The sequence below is a fragment of the Magnolia sinica genome, chromosome 19 (genome assembly GCF_029962835.1).
Source record: "Magnolia sinica isolate HGM2019 chromosome 19, MsV1, whole genome shotgun sequence".
NCBI classification, from domain to species: Eukaryota; Viridiplantae; Streptophyta; class Magnoliopsida; order Magnoliales; family Magnoliaceae; genus Magnolia; species Magnolia sinica.
The window spans coordinates 31,302,562-31,325,715 of NC_080591.1; the positions used below are offsets into that span (position 1 = coordinate 31,302,562).

General features: G+C 40.8%; 1 protein-coding gene across 3 annotated transcripts in view; it reads right to left on the bottom strand.

Moving 5' to 3' along the window:
* The window catches only part of LOC131235609 (protein GLUTELIN PRECURSOR ACCUMULATION 3), an 88,037-nt gene that overhangs the window by 16,692 nt on the left and 48,191 nt on the right, over positions 1-23,154 (bottom strand). For all 3 annotated transcript variants that reach the window (XR_009166231.1, XM_058232861.1, XM_058232860.1), the window contains one exon: positions 6,353-6,437. Coding sequence is in view for 2 of the 3 variants with exons in the window: in XM_058232861.1 (XP_058088844.1) it covers positions 6,353-6,437 (85 nt within the window). In the remaining variant the exon portion in view is untranslated. The remainder of the gene's footprint in view (positions 1-6,352; positions 6,438-23,154) is intronic.

Below are 23,154 nucleotides of genomic sequence, written 5' to 3' on the forward strand. Positions count from 1 at the left end.
CACGTTGAAGACCTCACGTACATGTTTGTGCATCTTTGAAGACTCCACACTGAGAAGATGCACGTGGGCTGGGCTGCATATAGGAGCTTAATGGACACGATGATCGGACCGTTGGATCATTATCATTGGACATCTGGATCATGGACCACAAAATAGTTTAGTTGTTTAGATTATTTATATGCTTCGTTATTTTTCGTATAGCTTATATTTGTGTTGACATTAAGGAGTTAGGAACGACTTTTAATTTATTAAGCGTCTTTATGCTGAGAATCTTATACGAGAGCGCCTTTTTGTAAAATGTCTTTTCTGAGACTATGAAAGAGAAAAGGGAGTGTGTGAAGCTCTAATGCCATTATTTTGGAAAAAAAAAAAGTTGTGTTTTCTCTTCCTCATGTGATTTGAAGAATAATACATGTGATTTGGAGCTTGGGTATGGTGTGATTCCATTCCTAATTCAACAAAGGTGTGAGGCTTCCATCTATCACCTTCCTTCTCTCTTCCTTTCTATAAAAAAAGATGCATTTTTTCAAAAACTTCATCTCTCTTCTTTTCTTACCCAAAACCGTCCAAATCATCTTTTTCTTCAACTCTTCATCAGCCAACTTCAACTGCAACCAAAATCAACCATTGAAGACCCCAAAACCCTAGCCAAGGACCCACACGTATGACCATACGACCACAGTTGTGAGCCCCTAAGCTGACGGTACGAATAACCCCTCAATCCCTTGGTTTCCCCTTGCTTACCCCATTAAAATCCTTTGATTCCCTATCCTTAACTCTACCTATAAACCCTAAACCTAACCCTAGATTCTCTAATTCCCCTTCCTAACCCTAATCATAGAACTTACAAGTCGTCCCTTGAGCGTGGAATGTGCCCATGCTAAATTAGAAGTTTTATCCTTCCATTGGGCTTAGTTTTAATTGATTTATGTGATTTCTTAGCATACGGGCATGTGATTTAGGTTAAATTAGATTTTATTTCCTATTATTTACTCTTAATTACGTGGTGGCTTAACATCTCTTGTTAATTGAATTACTTTATAGACTCTTTCATAATCTCCACGTTGCATGCTAGCATTAAATCGTGTGTCATGCATTACCTCAGATATTGAGAAGTTCCGACAAGAATCAAGATCCCTGAAGGAGTATTTTTCAGCTCTTCGGAGTATGTGAGATGAGTTGAATCTTTATCATCCTCCCCCTTCCTATTGTACCATGGACTATGAACATGCATGGAAGCAGCATGAAGAAATTAAAATCATGCAATTTCTATTTGACCTCAATTCTAAGTATTGTAGTGTTCGGAAGCAACTTAGAGTTATGGACCATCTTCCTTCTCTAATAGTTATCTATGCCATGTGTCAAAAGGTCGATACATCGTTTAACCCTACATCTGCGTCTCCTGACCGATCTGTTTATGTTGATGGGTACCGACCTTCCTTTAGCCATGGGACTCGAGCTCTAATGTGAAGCAGTCAGGGACGTGAACGTGATAGTGGATTGAGTAATCAAGGCAAGGGCCGTGATACTGATCAGGGTAATTGTGGTAGTCAAGGCCACGGTGGACAAGGATGAGGACGAGGACGCAATGAACCACGCCATTGTTCACACTATGGGGGAACAAATCACTCTATTGATAGATGTTGGGATCTTGTTGGTCGTCCATCTTGGGCTGGCATATCTGTAACTACTAGTGCCTCCACTAGCTCTGAGAAGACTTCACTGCCACCTATAGCCGAGAAGCCTTCCTCGAGTGATTCGGTTCTTTTGTCTCGTAAGGCCTATGATGCATTGATGTGATTACATGTTCGTGATGTTCCTAATACCTCCAGAGCTACCTCTCACATGACTGGTAAGTCTCATCTATTTAGTTCTTATCTTCCTTTTAGCCAATCGCACTTTCTCACTGTTGCTTATGGAAACTAAACTCCTATACTTAGAATGGGTTTTATCAAGCTCTCTCCCTCTATGCATTTGTCATATGTTTTACATGTCCCTAGTTTTTCTCTTAATCTATTATCTGTCAGTTCACTTACCAAATCTCTGAATTGTTCATTACCCTTCTTTCCTTCTCACCGTGTGTTCCAGGACTTCCAGGCGAAGCGAATGATTGGTGGGGGCCATGAACATGAAGGCGTTTATGTCATGGACAATGCACCTACAATAGCTTCTAGCGCCTTGTCCTTAAAAAGAGAGTCTGTGTCTAGATGGCATTGCCGCCTAGGGCACCCATCCTTGTCTAGGCTAAAATTGTCATTTTCTTCAATTTGTGTATCTACTTATTTGTGTTGTTAAACTTGTGAGCTCTCCAAATGTCATCAGACTAACTTTCCTCCTAATTTGTCTCAGAGAAAACTGAAACCATTTGAGTTAGTCTACTCTGATGTTTGGGGCCTTGCGCCTGTTATGACTCTTTTTGGATGCAAATATTTCGTTACCTTCATTGATGATTGCTGGCATAGGTTTATCTTCTAAAATCTAAGCATGAAGTGTTTAATATGTTTAAGGTATTCTACCATGAGGTAGTTAATTTCAGTGTCGTATTAAAATTCTTCACTATGATAATGGCGGGAGTACATGTCGCATGCCTTTCTAACCTTTTTACATGACCATGGGGTTTTATCTCGTACTTCATGTCCTCGAACACCTCAACAAAATAGCGTTGTTGCGAGAAAGAACCGCCACCTTCTTGACGTCACCCATACCCTCTTGCTTGGCATGAATCTTTTGAGCCAATATTGGGATGATGCCTTGCTTACCGTTGTATTTGTGATTAATCATATTCCATCCCAAATACTATCTAACAAGTCCTCATTTGAAATTTTGCATCCGCATGATAAATAGTTTCTTTTAGCTTCGAAAGTGTTTGGATGCGCATGTTTTGTCCAAATTATTTATGGTAGCAATGATAAGTTGAGTCCACGAGACATTGTGTGTTCTTCGGGTACTCTCAATCACAAAAAGGGGTACAAGTGTTACCACCCCCTGACCTGTAAAAAATATGTATTGGCCGATGTGACCTTCTTTGAAGATATTACGTACTTCTCTGATGAAAGAAAAGTCTCTACATAACCCTCTTACTAGTCAAGAGGAGCCTCAATCTAGCTATATACCTCTTCCTATTACTTGTTTTGATGACACCTCTACTCCATCCGTCTCCAAGCCCATCCTCGTGTATTGTCGATAAACTGAATTCTCTATTGATCAACAGCCCATCATTTCATCCACTTGGTGGTCCAGGTATAAGCTCTCTATCTCCTGGTGATTTTCCCATTGCCTTGCAAAAACCTCCCCGGTCGTGCACAAAGCATCTTATTAGCAATTTTGTTTTTTATCACTCTTTCACCTTCCTTCAAGTCTTTTGCAGTCTCCACATCCTCCTCTATTACCCCGCGTGCTTTGAAGGAAACTATGAGTAGCCTTGATTGGACTAAAGCTATGATGGAAGAAATGCATGCGTTGGAAAAGAAGAATACTTGGGAACTCATCCCCTTACCTCCAAAAAAACAGATATTTGGATGTCGATGGGTTTATACCATCAAGTATCTTCATGACGGTTCTGTTAATCGGTATAAGGCATGGCTAGTTGCAAAGGACTATACTCAAACATAAGAAGTAGATTACTTTGAGACGTTCTCACTCGTGGCCAAGCTTAACTCTGTACGTGTGGTTATCTCCTTGGTGGTCAACTTGTCTTGGCCCCTATTTCAATTAGATGTAAAGAATGCATTCTTGCATGGTGATCTTGCCGAGGAAGTCTATGTGGATCCACCCCCGAGATTCTCTACACATCACACTCCGCCTCTCGTATGCTGCTCGAGAAGTCCATTTATGGTCTCAAGCAATCCCCACGTGCCTAGTTCGACAAATTCAAATTCATTCGTAGCCAGGCTGATCACTCGTTGTTCATCTGTCGTTAACCCACCGGGATTATGGTGCTAATTGTCTATGTAGATGACATTGTGTTGTCCAGTGATGATACTGCAGGAATGGTGGCTGTTAAAACTTTCCTCAAGGCTCGATTTGAGATCAAAGATCTTGGGGTTCTTTAATTCTTTATGAGCATCAAAGTTACACAATCTAAATCTGGCATTGTCCTCTCTTAAAGAAAATATGCCTTTGATCTTCTCTCTAAGACTGGAATGCTCGGGTGTAGGGTTGCCCCAACTCCTATGAATGCTATGTAACTTCTTGATCCAGGAATGTATCGGTGGTTAGTTGGTTGCCTTATCTATCTCACTATCACCTCCCCCCCCCCCCCCCAAATACCACACACCTCACAGCGGTGTATCGTATTCTTTAGTATGTCAAATCTTTTTTAGGCAAAGGTATACGTTTTCAACAGCATGGCCACCTTCATCTGTCTGGCTATTATGATGATGATTGTGCTGGCAATCTCCATGGTCATAGGTCTGCATCAGGGTACTATACATTTGTAGGGGGCAATCTTGTCGCCTAGAAGATTAAGAAATAGTCTGTCGTGGTATGCTTGTTTTCCAAGGCTGAATACCGAGCAATGGCTCATGCAACGTGAACTAATTGGGCTTCGCACTCTCTTACAAGAACTCGGCTATAATCCCTTAAGTCTGGTTTCCTTGCATTGCGATAATCAGACCACTATTCACATTGCTAGCAATCTAGTGTTCCATGAATGCACGAAGCACATTGAAGTTGATTGTCATTTAATTCAAGAAAAGGTTGATAACATTTTTCGAAGTATCCCCAATATTATCAAAATATCGCCGATTTTATCCATATCTCCAGCTTGGAGATACCAATAGCACTAGTAGCAATATCGATAACAATGATAGTCTAAAAAATTCCATGTATCCGCGATGTATCACCAAGCATCGCTAATGTATAGATAAAGCCAATTTATCACCAATATGTTCGACTGTGTAAATTCCGAGTGTCACTTATATCGCCGATGTATCAATATCGCCAATATTTTCAACTGTGTAAATTCCAAGTGCCGCTTGTATTGCCAATGTACTAGTGATATTTCGATAATAACTCTAGTATCAATATCGCCAAAATTTTGTTTATTAGAAAATTTTCGATTTCAAATTTTTTTTATGGGCACATCGTTGTATGCAGTGTTTAAATTTTCGACGATAATATTAATCATATCGGGATATTATCATTATCACAACATGGGCGATATCGAGACCTTAGTCTTTCGTTTCCTTTCTAGTTGTCGATGATTTCTCGGTGAAATATCGTGTGTTGTTGATATTCTAAAATATTGATGAATGTTTGGATGGAATGTTAGATGGATAGATGGGATGGTTGGATTGGTTTCTTACAACAGCACATGCTTATAAGCCCCCACTAGATTGAAACTCATTATTTATGCATTCTTTTTGTAATTTTTTTATTCCTAAATAAGCAAATATGTATATTTTAGAATCTCTTGAAGTTTCATTGAAAAATTCCACCATTTTCCCCATGTTTCCCTAGTGTTTACAGATATTGTTTCTGTATCCCCAACCAATGAAACTTGTAGCGATACTGATACTTCGAACACTGGTTGCCAACAAGGACATTGAGACTCCCTTTGTTCATTCTGAAGACCAATTGGCCAATGTTTTTACCAAGTCTCTCAATCGCAATGCGTTTCTTCGTCTCACTAGCAAGTTGGGCACGATCAACATCTACGCTCCAACTTGAGGGGGAGTATAGAGAATGCTTGTGGTGTAAAAAGTAGTTTATTATACTTTGTTTCCCCCTTGTTTCTTTTTGGGTGTATACATAAGCATAGTGTCGTACGCTCTTGTGGAGAATGTATTTGAGCTTCTCTCTCTCTCTCTCTCTCTCTCTCTCTCTCTCTCTCTCTCTCTCTCTCTCTCTCTCTCTCTCTCTCTCTCTCTCGTCCCAATTGTAAAGCTGAGCACACCAAGAAACTATCATATCCTGATGCATCGAGACCCAGTTAAGTCTCAATAAGTAAAACACTCAAACCCAATTCAGAAGGAAAAAGAAAAGTTATGAGGTTTCCAATATTGCAAAAGAAAAGAAAAGAAAAGAAATCCATGCAGCCAGCCAACGTATTCAGGCTGGCGTTGAGACAAAGTGTAGCAATTTTTTCTCTTTTGCATTTTGGTATGGTTCCCATTGTAATTAGCGATTACTAGCATACAATTTCAAAACAAAATTCTATAGAAGAAGATAACAAATCTGGTATATATTTTGATGGCATGAAAAATGAACCTCACATACAAACATATTCAAATCAATAACAAGCTGAGACTAGTGCATAGACCGCTAACTGGTCTTTACTGTTAACACATGAAGATGAAACATTGCTACAATAAAGATGCTCTGAAAGAGTTGGAAGTCATTTTAAACTCACCTCTGTCCAAAACGATACAATCGTTGTGGTATACATCATATCGACTCAACCAACCACCAGTTCCATGCCCACCAAATAATAAAAGCTGTAAACACATCCAGTAAAGAATGTTCCAATTATAAACTGTCTATACAGATACACATGCCAAAAAAACATTAGCACTTCCGAATATGCTAAAACCAAATTTGCTACTTGAGTCAACTGAAACACCACTAAACAAACTCAGTCAATCCAATAGCACGACGCTTCATCTTTCCATTACTTGGTTACTGTCCTGACATCAGTGTTTCCAATAGCAAACGCTACATAGCGTAGTGTAGCTACATAAATAGTGTATTTCCCCTATAGCATACACTACAAGGTCGTAGCATACATTACAAGCTATATTTTTTATTTTTTGGTTTTGTTAAAATGTTAGTTCCTGTTTTTATGTAAAATGGTAAAGTTGTGTAGAACTCACATTCTAACATAACTTAAAAAGTTAAGTTAAAACAAAAGGCATTTCAAAAGAGGGTTTTCGAAACCCCCTCTCTCAAAACCCTAAGTCGACAGAAGAACCCCTCCACCCCAAACCCCCTCTTTGATTCTCTTGATCCGCAAAGCCATTGAAGGGGAGATCTTGGCTGATCAATCGACCTTGAAAGAAGGTCCATTTGCTGTATTTTCAAGATCATTGGAGCTCAAACTAAGGAGAAAATCAAATTTCCCCCTTTTCACATCCTTGCAGCTAAGAAGCTCAAAATTTTCTTTTTCTTTTTCTTTTTCTTCTTCTTTTTTATTTTATTTATTTTATTTTTATTGTTGATTGAATCTCTTCTCAAGCTTGATAGAGGTATGTTCTTGCTCCTTAATATTTGTTAACCAAGTTCTTTTTTCATTTCGGATGAAGATTGATTGTTTCTTTTGGGATTTTTTCATCTTAGGATGTCAATTCCTATGCAATGTTGTCGGATAGGGGTTGCTATCTTCATTTTTTAGGGGCCTGGGGTAGTGTGTGCATGGCACGTTACTATGCAATGTTGTGATTTTTTTTCAACTTTTTTTTCCATTTTAGGATGCCGGTTACCATGCATGTTGAGAGGTTGCTATCCAATTTTACTCTCTCTCTCTCTCTCTCTCTCTCTCTCTCTCTCTCTCTCTCTCTAGGGGTCTACTGTGTGCATGGCACATCACTATACGATGCTAGGATTTTTTTCAAAATTTTTTTTTCTTTTAGGATGTCAATTACTATGCAATGTTGTTGGATAAGGGATCTTGATAGAGGTATGTTCTTGCTCCTTAATATTTGTTAACTGAGTTCTTTTTTCATTTTGGATGAAGATTGATTGTTTCTTTTGGGTTTTTTTTTTTTTTTTTTCATTTTAGGATGTCGGTTCCTATGCAGTGCTGTCGGATAGGGATTGCTACTTGCTATCTTCTTTTTTTAAGGGGCCTGGGGTGGTGTGTGCAAGGCATGTTACTATGCAATGTTGGGATTTTTTTTTTTTTCATTTTAGGATGTTGGTTACTATGCAAGTTGTCGGATAGGGGTTGCTATCCAATTTTTTTCCTCTCTCTCTCTCTCTCTCTCTCTCTCTCTCTCTCTCTAGGGGTCTGCTATGGTGTCTACATGGCACGTTACTATACGATGTTGGGATTTTTTTCATTTTAGGATGTCAATTACCATGCAATGTTGTTGGATAAGGGCTTCTATCCATTTTTTTCATTTTTTTAAAAGGCATTTTTATAGTTTTTACATTTTTTTTCTTACTATTTATCATATTTTTTCCTATTTTTATATAAGTATCGTGTAGCTTACAATACATGCTATAGAGGGTTGAACACTACCCCCTACTGCTATTAAAAGCACTGACTTACATTTGATGTATTCTCTTTTCTTTTTTTCCACTTAATGAGTGATTGTCTAAGCAACATCCAACAAAGTATATTCCACCTTGCTAAAAAAGAAGACACTCAAGAAAACAACAAAAACATTAGTTGAAAGAGAGAGAGAGAGAGAGAGAGAGAGAGAGAGAGAGAGAGAATCATGGTTTTTTTTTTTTTCACACATGCACGCGCACCCCCCACACACTCACGCCATAGTGGGATTTCACCACCTACGGGTACTCGAACCCTTGACCAGGTGTTGAAACTCCTAAGAGTCTACCACCGAAGCAAGAGTAAGGACTCGGGAAAAAATCATGGTTGTTCACCAAGTCCTCAAGGCATTTTAACCATATAACAATGACATTGTGTCTAAGAATTGTCGCAAGTGATAATACATTGAATTTCCTAGCTTGAGATTGAAAGAGGTGTGTGTGTGCATGGGGGGTGGGGGACGTCGTGGTAGCAATGTTTGAAATATCGGTATCGCATCCTTGGGATACAGAGACGTATCGGTTATCGCACGGGATATATTGTTTGTATTGGGTAATTTATCGCACTTTTTGGGAAACATGGGGAAACATTTAGAAAATAGTTAAATTTTTCAGTGAAACTTCAGGGATTGTTAAAAAAGACCTTAATACACACTTTTAAATCATAACATCTCAAAAAAGAAGTGCACGTAATAGGTTTCCTTTGTATAGGGTCCTAAGTTATGCGCTGTTTGACTAAACTGATGCAACTATATAAAAATTCAATGCATAACATTTAGAGTGTATGTGATTATCATCTCATCAAATACTCCCTAATACTTTGAAATTAGTCTCAATTGACAGCCGATTGAAGGGAAATTTCGAAGAAAAAAAATATCTTTTAAAATTTTAATTAAAAATAATTTTTATTTTCCAAAAATTAACAAGGACTTAACAAATAAGTAGATCAACCCTTATACACACTTGATTTCATGTTTGGAGTGCAACATTGCAAGCAATTTGGGAGAAATTGAGGAAATTTCGAATTTTCCCCAATTTTTCTCAAATTGGACCACCTACACTCAAATTTCGAAATTAAAGTGTATGTGATGATCATTTCACTAAATACTTCAAAATTAGTCTCAATTGATATCTAATTGAAGGAAAATTTTGAAAAAAAAAAACATGGAGAACATGAAAAACCAATGGATATCGAAATCAAAGTTCCGAGTCCATGATTTTTCATGCAAAACATGAAGAACCAATGGATTTTTAACCATTTGACACTGATTTAACATAATTTCAACAAAAAAAAAAAAGGGACCGAAAATTGAAACTGCTTACCAGATCGAACATGTGGGATATATTGGCACTACTTGTGCATTTCGTATCGCACAGGTGGATGCAAGATATATCGTGGGATATATTGGCCGATATCGTTGATATTTAAAACATTGCATGGTAGCATTCGAACTAGATAACAATGAGACTCTGTTTAAAATTTGCTGCAAGTGCTACTACAGTTATTAGGAAAAGAGCTTATCTTTGCTTTTGGCACATTAGCGTTATTTATCTTTCTTTTTTTTCAGCTTCATTTATAATATTCATATAGCTCTCTCATATTTCTATTTCTACGTTTCTCTCTCTCTCTCTCTCTCTCTCTCTCTCTCTCTCTCTCTCTCTCTTATGCTTTTATGAATTAAAATTTATATAATGGTGAGTTTCTCAACATCACTTTCTTAGTGCAGATGTTTCATTATATTGGTTTCTCCAAGGTCCACGCATTTGATACCACGTGCATGAGTCCAAGAACAATAACGCATGCTTGTCTGACTGTGTGTAAGCTACACAGATATCACATAGCATAAGATCTTTTGAAACAAATGCTTGGATAGGATTACGCATCAAAGATTGAGACTACCCAGGAGTTATGCCTCCCCCGGTCTCAAGCCAACACTTGAAGCAAAATTTCTAGCAAGCAACGACCTTTCTTCAGTGACATAAGGTAGGTGAGATTTTAGTTGGAAGTGGAAGAAGAATAAGAAATGATCATTAAAGACGAGAGAAATGGGTCAGATCACACTTTGATAACGCTTTAACACAAACTAAAATTTTGGAGATTGGGCTTCACAATTCCCCCCACTACGACAGAAAAGATCTCTAGAAAATTACATATTTCTTCCTTTTATGCGTTAGTTTGATAAAATTACACAAAAAACACTCCATTCCGAATCAATCTCAACCCCTGAGAAAAAGTCTAAAAACAATCTATAAATTCAGTAGAAAGAACCTCACATGTCCGTACATTTGTCCCCTTTATTAAATTTATTAATTCAGTGGTTCGGCCAATCAATAGAAGTATAAAATAAAGTTGTTCAAAATCAGCCCTTGTGTTAATCTAATTAGTAACATTTTCTTTTAGAAGCACCAACCAAACACACCTAGGCCCTGAGAGTATGATTTGAACTTGTCAAATTCATGGATTTGCATTAGATTTGGATTTGGTAATCCCAAAGTCCACTGTTTGGGAATGAAGCTTCAAATCCTTGGATTTGGGAGCATTTAGGGAAACGTCGAACATTTATTGCAATGAAATAACTTTTATTGCTTTTAAGCAAGACTCATTTTGTGGATTTGCAAAGTCTTTAGTTTTATTTTTAAATTTTTCAAAGATTTGGATTTGCCCAAATCCATGAATATTTTTGGGGCGTGGATTTGGGAAATCCATGAATTTGACAAATGTGTGTCATGGATTTCAGAAATCCTTGCCACAAATCCCACACCCAAATAGCCCCTAGTTTGAATTCGTAGAAATTTTTTTTTTTTTTGAGGAAAATGGTGTTCTTCGGAAAACACCATTCTAGAAAACAGTGAGAAAGGAAAAGCCATTTCTTTTTTATTGTTTATCAACAAAATTTTCTTGAAAAATAAAAATAAAAATTCTTCATTTCCATATTTGTTGTTTGGAAGAAAGGAAATTTTCATGAAATTTGTACTCAAACACAAAAGGTGACATGTTTGCGCACCGAAGATGGATTGTGGCATGTCACATTGGCACATGTGGGAAAACAGCACATGTAGGCTGCTTGAACAGAGTGGCACATGTTGTACGCACGGCATGTTGATGTGTGGCACGTGTGGAGTGCTAAGAGATGGATGGGCACATGTGGCACACATGGCACACCTAGCACATGTGGGTAAATTTGCATACGTAGGGTGCTTGAAGATGAGGGAGGGTGGTACATGTTGCCCACACAACACATTGGGGTGTGGCACGATTGACACTTGAAGTTAAGATGGGTGGGATTTAAGATAGATTATAGCATGTGGGGCACTCGAAAGTGGTCAGTGCACGTGTTACATATGTTGCACATTGGCGCATGTCGCACATGTGAAGCGCTTAAAGATGGATGGTGGGCATGTGGCACATGTGGCACATAGAGGGCATTTGAAGATGAGGGTGGCACGTGTTGCACGTGGCACATTGGGGTGTGTGGCACATTGAAACATGGATCAATAATAGATGAGGGATGGTACATGTTACACATGTGGTACATTGCGCATGTATGGTGCTTTAAGATGGATGGTGGAACATTGGCTCATGTGTGGCACTTGAAGATAGACAGTTACACATATGGGACACTTAAAAGATGGGCGGTAGCACATGCGACTATCATGTAGGGCACTTTATAATGAGAGGCGTCATTTCCTCTCACTTCCCTCAATTCCTTGGAAATGATGTGTCTCATACACAAGTTTCATAAATCAACCAATAATAAGGCAATTGATCATGATTCTATTCCAAGGTCACCATCCACATTATTACACCTACGATTCAGCAAGTACAAACTATTTCATAAGAGATACTGGTTCAACATGGACTCTTTGAGTCTTTGACCCCACAAAAAGAAGTTTGTCAATTCCACATGCATGACTTTTTACTTTTAGGGGTGAAATGGCCCTATTACTAGGCCAAAAGGTCTAAAAAGTGTAGCCCACCTGATGGAAAACACCGTAATCAGACACATGTTCTGTATTGGCACATGTACCTGCATGTGGGTGGGAAGGGCTCCCACACATGCATCAAATTGGCAAACCTCCCAAAAGAAAATTCCCCCTTTGAGTCTGAAGCAAAATCATTAAGCCTACACGTATTCCCGTAACACATCCGACGACAGTTCGTATAAGGCCTTTCAGGTTCCTCCCATCTCACGCATCCTTGTGGTGCTCACATAACAACAAACTACTCTAAAAATAATGCCAGCAATGGAACAGGCCAAAATCAAATTTTCAAATAGGCCCAGCCCAAAGACCCTGCATGATCAGTTCAAAACCAGGCCCAGCCCATTGCCAGGCCTATCTAAAAACCAGGATTTAAATAGCGAATAGCGTGTAGCTGAGCATTCACTCCTTTGAAGCGTGAGGCATAAGTTACATAGTGTGTATCGTAACTCGTAAGTTACATGCCACTTCTAGATTTTTAACTAAGGTCGTGCTTGGTTGTACCAAATATCATGAAGTTTCATGATATTTTGCACCAAATTAGACTGACTAATAATGAAATTTCATGATATCTTGTGCAACCAAACGCAAACTAAAGTAATAGGCAAAATGGGCAAAAGATTAACTATAAAGATAAAGAAAGAGCAACATAAATGATTTAATACTGTTACTTTTATTATCTTACCAAAATTGCTGAAAAGATTAACTAATTTTTGTTGAAAAATAGAAAAATGTAACAAATCATTGAAAACATCAATTGACTTTTTTTTAGTGAAAAATAACTTGTAGCGTAGGCAGTGTTCGAATTATCTTCGATAGTATCAAAATTTCTCCGATATTATCTTTATCTCCAGCTCAACGATACCGATAACACTAGTAGTATCCAGTGTTTGAGTTGTCGGTCTTGCTACAAGTTTCGCTGGCCGGAGATAAAGATATCATATCGTTATCGCTGATAATATCGCCGATAACCGGAAATGCAGGGAAAAAGGGGGAAACATGGAGAAAATGGTGGAATTTTTTAGTGAAACTTCAGGACATGCCTAAATACACATATTTACATATCCAGGAATGAAAAAATTGCAAAAAGAATGCGTTAAATAATAAGTTTCCATTTAATGGGGGCCAAAAGGCATGCATTGTAGTAAGAAATCACTCAAATAGTAATCAAAATGAGTTTTTATAATACAAATGCAAGCTTATAAATTTTTATTTGCCTCATTCTTTAGTTCATACCCTAAAATGATATCTAAAAATGGATGGACGGTGTGGATATAACACATACATCATGGTGGTCGGTGCTCTGTGGGCCCCACCATGATGTATGTGTTTCATCCATGTCATTCATAGATTTTTACAGATCATTTTAGGGCTTTATGCAAAAAATGAGGGGGATATAAATCTCAAGTGGACCACACCACGGGCAAACAATAGTGATTGGATATTCACCGTTAAAATCCCCCTAAGACCTACTGTACTATTTATTTGACATCTAATCTATTGATTAGGTCATATGGACCCAGATGAAGGATAAAAACAAAGATCAGCTTCATCCAAAACTTTTATGGCCCCCAAAAAGTTTTTAATGGTCGACGTTCATTCAAAACTGTTTCTGTAATGTAGTCCACTTGAGATTGGGATATACTTCATTTTTGGTCTGATATAATAACATGACCTAAAAAAAATAGATGGACGGCATGGATGAAGCATGTACATCATGGTGGGGTCCACAGAGCACCGACCACCAGCCATTGGCTGGTGGCAGTGGGAGTAGCTAATCCGATTCCGTGCCAAAGGAAGCGGACTGCGTACAGAGTAAACTCTGTGGGCCCCACCGTCGTTCATGTGTTGTATCAACTCCGTCCATACATTTTATCATATAATTTTAGGTCTTTAAACCAAAAATTAATCATAACCAAAGCTCAAATGGACCACACCACTTGAAACAGCGTGAATTGAAGTCTACCGTTGAAAAGTTATTGGGGGCCCACAAAAGTTTTAGATTAAGATGATATTTGTGTTTTCCCTTCATTCGTGTCTATGTGATCTTATGAAAAGTTTGGATGACAAATAAATATCACTGGGGGCCTTAGAAAGGTTTCAACGGTGGAAATCAATACTTCCATTGTTTCCTTTGATATGGTCTACTTGAGATTTTGATATACTTTGATTTTGGGCTCAACCCTTAAAATGATCTAAAAAAAACGGATGGACGGCGGGGATAAACCATATGAATTTAGAGTGGGCCCAACAGAGTTTACTGAGTATCATAAGAGCGTACTCAGTACACATCCATGTGGGAAAGCTTTTGCAGGAATTTCCTGCGCTGGGATGCTTAGGTGGGGCCCACCATGATATTTCCAAAAAATCCACCCCATCCATCCGTTTTTCCAGATCATTTTAGGACTTGACACCAAGCATCAGGTGAATCCAAAACTAAAGTGGGTCATACAAGAAGGAAAACTGTAGAAAGAGTTTGGTACCCTTCAAACCTTCCCGGGCTCCATCTTGATGTTTATATGCCATCCAAACCGTTTATAAGTTCATTCCCATTGAGATGAAGTGAAAACACAAAAAGTTTAGCCTGATACGAAACTTTTGTGGTTACACGAATGTTTAAACGATGGTCACCAATCTTCACTGTTTCCTCTCCTGTGACCCACTTGAGTTTTGGATACACTTGGTTTTTGGGCTCATGTCCTAAAATGATCTGAAAAAATTGATGGACAGGGTGGATTTTTCAAAAAATATCATGGTGGACCCCACCTAAGCATCCCAGTACACTAAGGGTGTGCGTACGCAACCCACTTATTTGAAATGGATGCGGATTAGCTACTGACGTGTAGCGACTAAGTTACGTCACCGAGTTACGTGGGTCCCACCATGATGTATGTTGTGTATCCACACCGTACATACATATGGAGATACCATTTCAGGGCATTAGCCAAAGAATGAGTCAGATCCAAATCTCAAGTGGACCCCACCACAGAAAATAGTGGATAGAGTGATGCCTACCATAAAAAACTTATAAGGGCTACAGAAGTTTTCGATCAAGATGATATTTGTTAATAGCCTTATTTAACATCACTGTTAACTTATGAACAAGTTGGATCTCAAATAAACAGTCCACTAGACCTTAGGAAGGTTTCAACGGTACGGTCACTCTCTCCATAGTTTTCTGTGGTGGGGTTCCCTAAAGCTTTTGATCTACCTCATTCCTTGAATCATGCGATAAAATGATCTCTCCAAATGGATGGACCATGTGGATACAACAAATATATCACGGTTGGACCCATAGAACTTGGAAACGTTTCAAGTTATTAGTCGCACGATTAACCTGCGCGAACCTAATCCGCGTCCCCTTAAAAATCGAAAATCCTTCCCCAAATTCCTCCAAAACCGAAAATCCCTCCCCCTCGTTCCCAAAATTTCAAAAATTTCTATGAGTCTCCGGATTTTCGTAGCCCTGCTAGTGGGTTTTGGGGCTGGCAAACCGAAGGAGTCACCATTCAAGGATCTTGACAAAAAATGCAATTTTTTTTTGGGGATTTCTCTCTTCAAATCGATCGGAGCGAAAAAACAAGTATTTTCTTTTTCTTCTTCTTTTTTCTTCGATTTCGATGATTTTATTGCCGAAAACATGGTAAATTTGGGTAATTGGCCGTCAATATCTAGAAAATATCAGAAAACCGACATTATCGACGATATTTCGGTGATATCGGGAAGAGAAACAAAAAATTGGGTTTTCGGTTTTGCTGAGCCAGCGATACCGATATTATCGGCGACAATTCGATATTGTCGCCGATAATTTAAACACTGGTAGTATCAGAAATTCCAGGTATTAGCAATGTATCGCCAACGTATCAATATCGCTAATGTAATCGCCAATATTTTCAACTATATAAATTCAAGGTGTCGCTTGTATTGCCGATGCATCAATATCGCCAATGTATTGCCAATATTTTCGACTATGAAAATTCTAGGTAATGCTTGTATCATAAGTGTATCAACGATATTTTAATAGTAAATTTTTATTTCAATTTTTTTTTTCATGGGCACATGGTTGTATGCAGTGTTCAATTTTTCATGGATAATATTGATAATATCTCGATATTATCGATATTGCAACATGCGCGATATTGAGACCACAATCTTTCGTTTCCTTTCCAATTGTTTTTTTTTTTTTTATTTATACCGATAACTGAAATATTATTGAAAAGAGGCAAAAGAAACAAAAGAGAGCAGAAGTCTGCTGAGAAGGCAGACAACTAGCAACCTAGGAAAAGCAAATCAAAATCCTTAAGACTGTTTACAGCGCCCACCCATTCATATATCAGATTTTTAACTTTGGACCGGACAGGCTGGACCGTAGCCAATTTGTCATTGAAACATCTATTGTTTCTTTCCTCCCAAACTGACCACCAAATAGCGATATTCACCATTCTCCAAATACGCGTGATAGGCTTGCCTATCTTGATCCCGTGCCAGGCCAAAAGCAAATTGCAGGAAGACATCGGAGAACACCAGCTTATGTTGAATCAAGAGAAGAATTCGGCCCAAATCTACGAGATGAAGAGGCAGTGGATAAGAAGGTGGTCCATTGATTCCTCTTCCTTCATGCAACATGGGCAAATGTTGACGATATACATCCCCCTTTTCTTCATATTGTCTATCGTGAGGATTCTGTTTTTGGCTGCTAACCAAGCAAAGCAACTGCATTTGGGTGGAACATCGTATTTCCAAATAAAAGGAGCAGCTGGAGAGGAGGGAGCACGCTAGAGGGAGAGCTGGGAGTAGAAAGATCTGACCGAAAAGACACTATTTTTTTCTCGAGACCATAAGAGCTTGTCGGGAGAGGAAGGGTCAGGCGCGGCCTTAGAAATGAGGAGGATATCCACATACTCTAAGATCTCCCTTTTGTGAAGATTTCTAAAGCACTTCACGTCCCAGACTATGTTGGTGTTGGAAAAAGAGAAGCAGCTAGCGACAGAAATTTTTTTTCTAAGGGCTCAATTGATAAATATTTGGGAACCGGGACATCCACGGCATCTCCCCTATCCACGGGTCTTCCCAGAATCAAATAGAGAGAACATTACCGAGTTCAAAAACGATGTTGTTGAGGATTTCCTTTTTAGAACGCAGGATTCCTTTCCAAATGGGCGAGGCCTTGTGGACAGCTGAATCTTTGGTCTACCAGCCTCCTGGAGAGCAGCCGTATTTACCTTTAATTATGGAATTCCAAAGGGTACCGCCTTCAGTACCTAGTCTCCAGATCCACTTGCCAAGAAGGGCCTGGTTCATGATCTTCAGGTTTTTGACGCCGGCGCCACCTTCTTGGAAGTGTTTACAAACTTCTTGCCAATCAAGCAGGTGAAATTTCTTCTGGTTTTCTTTCCCGCACCACATAAAATCGTGTCTCAACTTGTCAATAGCCATCAACACGGACGAAGGACATTTGAAGAGGGACATAAAGTATATGGGCAGGTTAGACAGGGCTGCCTTAATAAGAGTGAGCCGGCCCCCTATCGAGAGGTATCTACATTTCCATCTGGCTAGGGACTTCTGAAACTTGACGATGACTTTGTCCCACATCGATTTCGGGGGGAGACCGATAGCTAGAGGGAGCCCCACGAAGAGGGAGGGGAGGGAAGCTAAATGGCAACCGATGGATTCTGCATATCTGCCAATCTCAGATTCCAGCAGATTGATGCCATAAAGCTTGGATTTAGATAAATTTATACTCAGGCCTGAGATTGCCTCAAAACATCGAAGCGTCGTGTGGAGATTATCGATGAATTCCTGGGAAGCAACGGAGAGAATGAGGGTGTCATCGGCAAACTGGATATGGGTGATAGGAGGGGACACCCTCGGCATCTTAATGCCACAAAAAAATGCCTTCCTCTTGAGCTTTGAGCAGCATTTGAGATAGAGCTTCACCGATGACTAAAAAAAGCAGAGGGGATAATGGGTCTCCCTGACGAAGCCCTCTTGAACTGTTGAAGAAGCTGGTCGGGGTGCTGTTGAGAAGAACTGAAAAGTGGGCTGATCCGATACAAGCGCTGATCCATCTTCTCCATCTGACGCCGAAGCCCATGCGACCCATCGTATAGAGCAGAAAGTCCCATTCCACATGATCATAGGCCTTTTCAATATCCAGTTTTACACAGGATAGCCTTTTCACTAGATTTGTGACACGAGTGAAGGATTTCATTAGCTATGTGGGTGCAATTGACGATCTGTCTGCCCCTGATGAAAGCGCTCTGGTTCATCGAAATAAGCTTCCCCATAACCTTTGAAAGATGAGTAGAAAGTACCTTCACAAGAATTTTATAGGGGCCCCCTATCAAACTGATAGGACGAAACTCAGAGAATGAGCTAGCACCTGCCACCTTGGGAATAAGAGCTATGAAAGTCGCGCCTAGCCCTCTAGATAATCTGCTTCTGTTATGGAATTCAGACATAAATTCCATAATATTCGATCGGATGATGTCCCAATATGATTGGAAAAATGCCATTGGGAACCCATCAGGACCTAGAGATTTATCTTTCCCTAACTCATTAACAGTTAGCTTCACTTCTTCTTCAGAAAAAGGGACCTCCAGGGAATTAGCTTCCAAGTCGTCCAGCGATTGGAAGTGGATGTTATCGAGGCACGGCCTAGTCCATCCTTCAGAAGAGAGGAGGGAACTAAAGTGGTGAAGGGCTTGATCCGATATCTCCTGTCTATCCTCAGTTCGAATACCATTGACTGTAATGCTGGAGATGGCATTAGTGCGGGATCGCATATTGGCAATGTTGTGGAAGAATTTTGTATTCTTGTCGCCTTCTTGGATCCATCTCACTCTGGATTTGAGTTTCCATAAAGATTCATCCTGCACTGCCCTGGTCGCTATATCTTGAATGATTTGGATGCATCTTCCCAGCACTTCAACAGACATCTCGGAGCCCTCAACATTCACATCAATTTGTTGGAGTTCCGAAAGCAGATCTGCCATTTCAGCTTCCTTCTTCCCCAACGCATCGGCTTTCCATTCCTTCAATTTCTCCTTTAACATTCTAAGTTTACATAGAAGTTTATGGCCTGCAAACCCTTTAACCTGAAAAGACGGCCACCATTCCGCTATCCTTTGATTGAAGCCGTCGATGCCAATCCAAGAAGAGTTAAACCGGAAAGGTTTCGGGCCCCAGCTTTCGTCTTCCAGCCGCAACAGAATTGGGCAGTGGTCGGAGGTGGTTCTGGGGAGGGCCATTTGGGACGTTGACCGAAATGCTAGAGAGAAGGAATCTATCTAGTCTGGATTGGATGGGATGAAGGCGACCGTTGGTCCAGGTGAATCTAGCTCCAGTCAGGGGAAGATCGACAAGCTCATGGGATTGAATCCAATCGGAGAAGTCTTCCATGGCTAGAGTAGCTCTTCTTTTCCGGGAATGTTCCTCAGTGAACCTGATAGTATTGAAATCTCATACAAAGCAGCACGGACCTGAGAAGGATTGCCTAGTGGTGGTTAGCTCTTCCCAAAAAGTTGGTCCAAAGAGAGACGAGTTAGGACCATAGGCGGAGGAAATTAAACAGCAAAAGCTGGAAGAATTATCTTGTAAAGAAACAGAGACCGAAAAGGATCCAACAGAAGAGGACAGAAGATCCCATTTTGAAGATTTTCAAGCTATGATGATGCCTCAACTTCCGGAAGCGTTGAGGGGGACCCATTTGGCATCCTTAGCTTTCCAAATGGTGGCCAGAAGATTGTCGTTGAACAAAGGGACCTTAGTTTCCTGAAGACAGATAACGTTTGGGTCTCTCCTACGAATAGAATCTTTGATTAGGCACCTCTTCTGTTTGGAGCCCAATCCCCTAACGTTCCATGAGAAAATTCTCAAAGGGCCACCGATCTTCCCTAGGAGCCCTGTCTTCCTTGTCGCACCATAGGGGCTGGAATTAATCCTGGGCTTGGATGCAATCTCTGAAGCTCTCGACTGTCGGTGGATCTGGGGGCATGTTTCATGGGAGTGCGAGGAGAGGGGAGGGGTCTTCCTCTATTTTCGATACATTGGAAGAGGGCAATGAAGTCCTCTGGTCTATCCCCGAACGTCAGACCAAGCGACCTTCTGACGTGTCCCACCGCATCCCTAATCCATTTCTTCTTTTGGATGGATTGGAAGATTTCTTTGCTTGTGGCTGCACCTGGGCCCGAATCTTCCTGTTGCTGGCTAGGGAAATCCGCAAACATCTGTAAAGGTTCTGCAACTCACATCAGATGGCAGGTCTTCTTGGAACAGGGTGAGGGGTCCCAAATATGCCCAATCCCGAGAGTGGGGCATGGAGTTGGGAGGGGGTGATGGGAAGGACGATTGGGTTTGGGAATCGGAAAATCAACTGTCAAAGTCGTCAGCTCTGGAGGCGTTGTTGGCCATAGCGAGGCGAGGTTGCATTCTTGGTATCTGATGGGAGCTCTGGCAGGGCAGAGGTTGTGATAAAGCTGAGGGATGAGCGAGGAGGTTATCGGGAAGGGAGCATGTTTTAGGGATAAGGGGGAGGGAAAGGGATTCGGTTTCGGGGCGACCAAGCGGGTTATGATAATAAAGATGATGCCGGACCCGTCTCGTATCCAGACCCAACTCGCAGGATCCGGAATCGCGATACTCAGAAGACGCAATAAATGCGTTATCGGATGAGGGGCCCACATGTCGAGCGGAAGTGCCTACTTCATAAAGATTGGCCATGTGTCGAGAGTCCAGGGATCGAGTGCCGTCAGAGTGCGAGTGACTGCGTCTTGGACGAGGTGAGGCACGACGTGGCAGAGCAGGGTTCAACCACACGTCCTTCTCTACCGGATGATTAATGAGACGGTACATTTCCTGATGAGACGTGGCAAGGGAGACGCCACGTGGTTGCTTTTCCGGGGCGGGGATCTGATTTCTCTCTAATCGAAGTTCTGCAGTGTCAACACGTGACGGCGCTTTGACTGCGATTGAGTCACGTGTATCTTCAACGGTGTGGATGGGAGCATGGTCGACGATGGAGGCTGGAGCACTGGCAGAGCCATGAACCTGTAGTCCGCTGGAGAACGAAAAACGTACGCCTTTGTTGCAATGCGCTTCTAGAGCTTGATGCTGCAACGGAGAAGATGCTTCCTTCGCCCTCTAGACATCACCCCATCTGGGATAAACAGTGTCGGGTGTTTCCAATTGCACTGGGAGGAAAATGAGACGATTATCAACCGCCACCGTCAAGTGAGGAGGAAGGGGCGAGCCCGTCTTCCTCTCACTTGAACTCTGATGACACCTAACTCCTCCCCGAGCTTCGTCTTAGAGTCGAGATCAAGGAGGGAGCCAATACGAGAAACAACTTAAATGAAAAATTCATCATACCAAAGTTCCAAGGGAATTCCCCAAATAAGAACCAAAATATTTTCCATACCAAAAATAGAGTAATCCTCCCATGGTAGCACCTTCGCGACTGGACCTTCCGAATGTAGTTTCCCTGCCACGGTTAGCATAGCCGGGTTAATCCCGGGGAATACCTTAACCCACAGATCATTAAAACCAATGGGTTTAATGATATAGTTCCCAGGGTGAAAGCCGGTGCACTCCTTAATCCAATTTTTAACTTGAGAGAGCGAAGCACCTTCTTTAGTAACGATCACCAACATCCCCGTTAGCTCCGCTCTAGCTCGTATGAAGCTCTCCCAATTGATAGAGAGGGAGTATTCACCCTGAGCTTGAATGGGGTTCTCTCTAGCAGGCCTGGGTGCGGCATTGTCTTCCTTATCAGAGTTGGATTGAGCAGGGGGGTTGTCGATGGGTAAAGGTTTGTGCTGGAGAACAGCATCTCTGAAAGAGTGGCCATCCGTGCACAATGACTAAGAGGGAGGGTTGTAGCTGACGGGTTGTTTAGGAGAAACAGGATTGACAGCCTTTCTGTGTTGGTCTCTGTATTTTGGGCCAAACGCGCATGTTGGACCAACATCAGGACACCAGCGTATTTAACTCCATGGAGCATTTCGACCGCTCTAGCGAGCTCCGTCTCTGAACTCATTCGAACCAGCACGAAGCCCCAATAAACGCCACTTTCCTTATCTCTGGGCATTACTACATCCATAACCACCCCTGCACGCCCAAATACTCTCGAAATATTGATAGGGAGCCACCCTGCCGGATAACCCCTGACGAATAAGGTAGGGTAGGAGCTCCTCTTCCTTTTCGCTGCTGTTGGAGACATGCGGTTACATCTCGAATGTGATACCTATTTCCATCCATGTCCCCCAAAGTCGTCCAATTCCGTGTTTTCGTCTTCGATTGTATTGTCCAAATCGCCTCTAGTTCTTCCCCTATTGTCTTCGCCTAAGCCCTCTGTCGTCCAAAGTGGGCGACGATCATATTGTCTGTATCTGTCGCTTTCTCTCTCGTCCAATTTCTCCTTCGCTTTCTCTCTCTCTTTCTCCTTCACTTTCAATTTCTCTCTCGCGTCCATACTCGGTGCATTTGGATGCACATCTGCTTCCTTTCCAATTGTTGATGATTTTTTGGTGAAATATCATGTGTTGTTGATATTTTGTAATATCGATGGATGTTTGGATGGAAGGTTGGATGGTTAAATAGACCAGATGGGATGGTTGGACTGATTTCTTACAACAACACATACTTTAAGGCCCTGTTAAATGGAAACTTGTTATGTATGCATTTTTTTACAATTTTTTTTTAATTTCTAACTATGCAAATATGTCCATTTTAACATCACCTGAAGTTTCACTAAAATTTCCACCATGTTTCCCCGCATTTCCGGTTATCAGTGATATCATCAGCGATATCAATATTGTTTCCGTATCCCTAGCCAGTGAAACTTGTAGCGATACTGATACTTCGAACACTGAGCGTAGGCTATGTAATGTGTAGTATATGTAAATTAGCATGTAGTGGCTTAAGCAATTTTCATGAGCTAAAGTGTTAAGGCTAAGTCACGCTATG